This window comes from Penaeus vannamei, chromosome 1 (assembly GCF_042767895.1).
Source record: "Penaeus vannamei isolate JL-2024 chromosome 1, ASM4276789v1, whole genome shotgun sequence".
Taxonomy (NCBI): domain Eukaryota; kingdom Metazoa; phylum Arthropoda; class Malacostraca; order Decapoda; family Penaeidae; genus Penaeus; species Penaeus vannamei.
Window position 1 is genome coordinate 23,782,141 of NC_091549.1, and position 5,000 is coordinate 23,787,140.

Genomic DNA, 5,000 nt, shown 5'->3' on the forward strand with positions numbered 1-5,000 from the left:
TATATATATAGTCATGTCATGTCATATTGACCTGTGTAATGATATGTTGTCCAGTCTATTTTAAGAGCATAAGATAAACGACAAAATCTGCATGTTCCTTTTATGTTAGATTTCTTATTTATTCCTTTTTATGTCTTTATTTTAATTTATTTCTTTTGTATTTCGACTTGTTTCTGATATATATATGTTTCATGTGTGTATCTATTTTGCGTAATTATATAAAGTTTAGCATCTTATCGCAATGTATGGAAGTTTATAACTTTATATTAGAGTCAGTTCTGCTTATCCTCGTCCTATCCCCATGTACGCAATTTAAATCCTATCTATCCTATGCACAGTGCACATTCCCCATCCTATCAATCCTATGTACGTAGTTAACTTCCTATCCAAGAAAAGTATGTATGTAATATCAATCTTGTTATCCTATGTACGTATTTCCCATCCTATCCAAGAACCGTATGTACGTAATTTCAATAGTGTTTATCCTGTGTACGTATTTCCCATCGTACCTATCCTATGCACGTATTTCCACCCTGTCAATCCTTTACACATCTCTCCCATCCTCTCTATTCTACGTACATACATGCCATCCTCTTTATCCTATGTACGTGTTTCCCATCCTATCTCTCCTTGGCGATCCACCAGGAACTCTCAGTGTAAAATTTTCCATCCCATTTATCCCATGCAGAAAGTCACTGTCCTGTCAATCCTACATACGTTTTTTTTTATTTTTTATAGATCCTACATGCATCCCCCCCCATCCTTACTATCCTTGTCGGTCCACCAAGAACCCTCCTATTGTACGTAATTTCCCTACTTCCGTATCAGATCCTCCTACGCACACAGGGGTTCCGGCGAGCACAGAGTCCTTCACACTTTTGCGTTCCTCTGAAATTTTCATTCCTTGACGCTCCATTACCTTGTCCCATTTTCTTTCGTGCATGTCAAGTCGAGGGGGGACTAGGATTTTTGTGTGCGAGTACGGGATCTTCGTGTTTTTGTTGTTATTGTTTTTCTTTTCTTAGATGTGTATGTGTATAGATTTATGTTCTTTGTATGTGTTATTATTATTATTATTGTTATTATAATCATCGTTATCGTCATCGCCATCATCATCATCATCATCATCATCGTCACTATCAACATCAACAGCATCCCCATCATCATCATCATCATCATCATCACCATCACCATCATCATCATCATCATTATCAACATCAACAGCATCACCACCACCATCATCATTATCATTATCAACAGCAACATCAACAACACCATCGCCATCACCATCATTCTTTTTTCTTTATGTGCGCGTGTATTTGTGTTATTCATAGTATTTTTGTATCTAATGTTGAAATTGTTGTTATTGGCCTTGATATTGTCATGAAGATTTTTTAAGTGATTTTTCTGTAATTTTCCTAATTTTATTCAGTCTTAACACTCCATTCGGCAGCACTACTTGCGAGCATTACCACTACCGCTGAATTTCATATACTATTTTCAGCTTCACTTTTTTTCAAGCGTATAAACATTAACTAATGGTACTGAACCCATTTACGCATCCTCTCTAACGTATGCACGTATTTTGCATCCTATCTATTGTATGTACGTATTTCCATTCTATCTATCGTGTACGTATTTTCTATCCTGTCTTTTGATGTATGTATTCTCCTTCCTATCTATCGTATGTACGCATTTCCCATCCTACATAACGTATGTATGTATTTTGCATCCTGTCTATCCTACATACAACGCAGAGTGGCATTCTCCAAGATTAAGATTTCCGGAAATGTCAAATTGAAATGATCATAATCATGCAAAGAGTGAAACATCACGTGTCTTTTTCTCTTTTTTTTTTTTTCTCCTTTTTTGACATCACAGATTGCCATAATCAGCGTATTTGATACAATCAAGCAGAGACAGAATAATCGTATATAATCACAGATGCAAGGACTCGCTGTCTGTCAGAACGGCAAAAATACGTGGTCTTTTGTTTGACTTCATCCTCTGCTTACGTCTGGTTTCCCTCTCGGGATGACTTCCCCGAACGTCACGGCATCTCTCTGCTTCCTTGTCTGCGTTCTGGTCTCTGCTACCTCCGTCATCCCTGCTTCATCGTCTCTGCTTCCTCTACTTCCTCGAATCTACTTCCTCCGTTATTCCTGCTCCATCGTCCCTTTTCCCTTGTCCTTACTTCTACTTCCTTTGTCTTCCCTGCCTCCCTTACGCTCCTTCCTCTGCTGCATCCGTTATCCCTGCTTCCTCGCCTCTGCTCCCTCGCCTCCGCTTCCTCGCCTCCGCTGCCTCTTACCCTCCTTCCTCTGCCACTTCCGTTATCCCTCCTCGTTGCAGCCCGCGAGCGACCTTGGCCACCGGCGCGGGCTGAGGTATTGGCCAAGGCGTCCGAGCGTGCGTGTGTTATTCTCCTGGGGGATGTCGAGGTGCACTGATGGTGGCGCTGAAGGTAGTCTTGGTGGTGTTTGAGTGCTTGTGAAAATCTTGATGGGGGTTATGTGTTCGTGTTTCTGTTGACTTGTGTTGGGTTAAGAGAGTGTTTTTTTCTTTTCATTTATTATTATTATTATTTTGTCTTAGTAGTTGCTGTGGTTTATACAGATTGTAGCTTGTGTGTTATTTTTATGTTGCATTACTGATATTGGTTCGTGTGTATTTGAAGCGTTGGAAGGAACAGATATAAAGCAATACGCAAAACTAAAATCAAAATGCAAATGGCTTATGATCACTTTGATACATATAATTCCGGAAATTATACGAATATCAGAAGAAAACAGACAATATATATTATTTTCTTATTTCTTTGAACACGCAATTAGAATTAGTGAATGATTCCATGCGTATTTACTTCATTCTTCAAACGGATTCACACCTGATTTTCATTTTCAGTTTTTACTCGTGTTGGCGTGCGTGGCGGTGGCGGCGGTCCGAGCCGATTCCAAGCCCCACGCCAAACCCGTCCCGAAACCGCACCCAATCCCGGAAGCGAAGCCTAAACCCGACCCGAAGCCTAAACCCAACGCGAAGCCCGACCCGAAGCCGAACCCGAAGCCCAAAGTCGATCCGAAAGCTAAAGCCGACCCGGATTCGAGGCCTCAGGTCGGGGTCCTGAGGCCTCTGACGCACCGAATCACTGTCAGTCCGAGGCCGCAGCTGCGAGGATTCGGAGAGGTCGGCATCATCTCGCCACACGCAGGTAAGGGCTTGTGGGACCTCTCGCGCCGTCTCTTTCTCTTTATTTATTTGTATATTTCTGTCTCTTTCCATGTGGCTCTTGCTTTTTCTCTATCTCGTTCTCTTTCTCTTTCATTTACTCGCTCGCTCTTTCTCTTTTTCTTTCTCGCGCTCTCCATTTCTGTTCTCTCTCTCTCTCTCTCTCTCTCTCTCTCTCTTTCTCTCTTTCTCTCTCTCTCTCTCTCTCTCTCTCTCTCTCTCTCTCTCTCTCACTCTCTCTCACTCTCTCTCACTCTCTCTCTCTCTCTCTCTCTCTCTCTCTCTCTCTCTCTCTCTCTCTCTCTCTCTCTCTCTCTCTCTCTCTCTCTCTCTCTCTCTCTCTCTCTCTCTCTCTCTCTCTCTCTCTCTCTCTCTCTCTCTCTCTCTCTCTCTCTCTCTCTCTCTCTCTCTCTCTCTCTCTCTCTCTCTCTCTCTCTCTCATTCTCTCCGCAGAGGAAAAAAAAAACACATACATACTTTCCATACATTTTGTACTAATACACGCCATACCCATTGCTTCTCTTCGTATTTACAGTATATAAGAAAAAACACCATCAGCTAAAAAGATAATAGATGTATAAATAAAGAAGTAAATTATAAAAATAAATTAGATAACCAAATAAATGTATAAATAAATAGATAAATAAATATATACAACTCATTCTCACCGCCTTTCTCGACTCCCTTTTCAACGCCCCCCCCCCCATCCCCTGTGTCCAGATATCTCCAACGGGATCGAGGAACCCACGACACAGAGTCCTTTCAGGGAAGATATCGAGAAGATAGGACCTTTTCCCCACAGACTCCGCCCCGTCCCTGTTGTCGACGGCCATCCTACGGGGAAATGTGAGACCTAGGATCCTTTGGTCGAGATTTTGTGGTGTTGGAGAGGGTTTTCATGGGGTATTTTGGTTGATTTTTGTGGGTTTCGTGTTTTTGTAGATTGGAGATGGTTTTCGTGGGATATTTTGGCTGTTTTATGTTATGTAAGTTGGTGATTTTGATGGGATGTTTTGATAATGATGGTGATGGTACAGATAGGGATAATTGTTCATGATAATAATGTTAATGGTGATGGTAAAGATTGTAATGATTGTTACTGATGATGATAATAAGAATGAGAATGATGATGGTGATGGTGATGATAGTAATAATTGTTGATGATGGTAATAATTGTTAATGATGATAGTGATAATGAGAAGGGCGATGCTGATGGTAATGATAGTGATATGTTTTAATGAAGATAAAAATAATGACAAGCACCGCTACCAATAAAGCCCTCCCTTAGTGCCACCTCTCCCCTCCCTCCACAGCCGCGGATGCCCAGAACACCGGCTTCGAGGTCCCCGTCGGCACTGGCATCTTCGTGAACTCCGGGAGGCCCTTCGACTCCGCCCCCGCCCAGCCCTCCTTCCCGGACTCCACGCCCACCATTTTCCATCGCCCCAACTTCCCCTCGCAGCCTGGGTCGCCGCCCGTTCAGAATTTCCCTGACAGACCTATTAACTTCCCCGGATCGAGTCCCGGTTCTAACTTCCCCGACAGGCCTATCAATTTCCCTGGGTCGACACCGAGTCCGTTTTTCCCCGATCCTTCTAATCCTACGAATCCTGGTGGCAATTTCCCGAATTTCCCTAATCCCACCACGCCCCGGCCTAATTTCCCTAATCCGACTACACCGAATCCTAATTTCCCTAATCCTACGACTCCTTTCCCGCGTCCCCCTAGCCCGCCGACGACCAATCCTTTCGTCCCTAATCTACGACCTTTTA

General features: G+C 42.8%; 1 protein-coding gene across 2 annotated transcripts in view; it reads left to right on the top strand.

The window, feature by feature from the left end:
• The first annotated feature begins 2,360 nt into the window (after window positions 1–2,360).
• Window positions 2,361–5,000, top strand: part of LOC113828541 (uncharacterized) — a 5,168-nt gene continuing 2,528 nt past the window's right edge. For both annotated transcript variants that reach the window (XM_027381534.2, XM_070121422.1), the window contains exons 1-4: window positions 2,361–2,464; window positions 2,905–3,211; window positions 3,949–4,074; window positions 4,542–5,000. The exon at window positions 4,542–5,000 is cut by the window's right edge and continues 596 nt beyond it. In XM_027381534.2, the coding sequence (XP_027237335.2) occupies window positions 2,450–2,464; window positions 2,905–3,211; window positions 3,949–4,074; window positions 4,542–5,000 (907 nt within the window). In that variant the 5' untranslated portion in view covers window positions 2,361–2,449. The remainder of the gene's footprint in view (window positions 2,465–2,904; window positions 3,212–3,948; window positions 4,075–4,541) is intronic.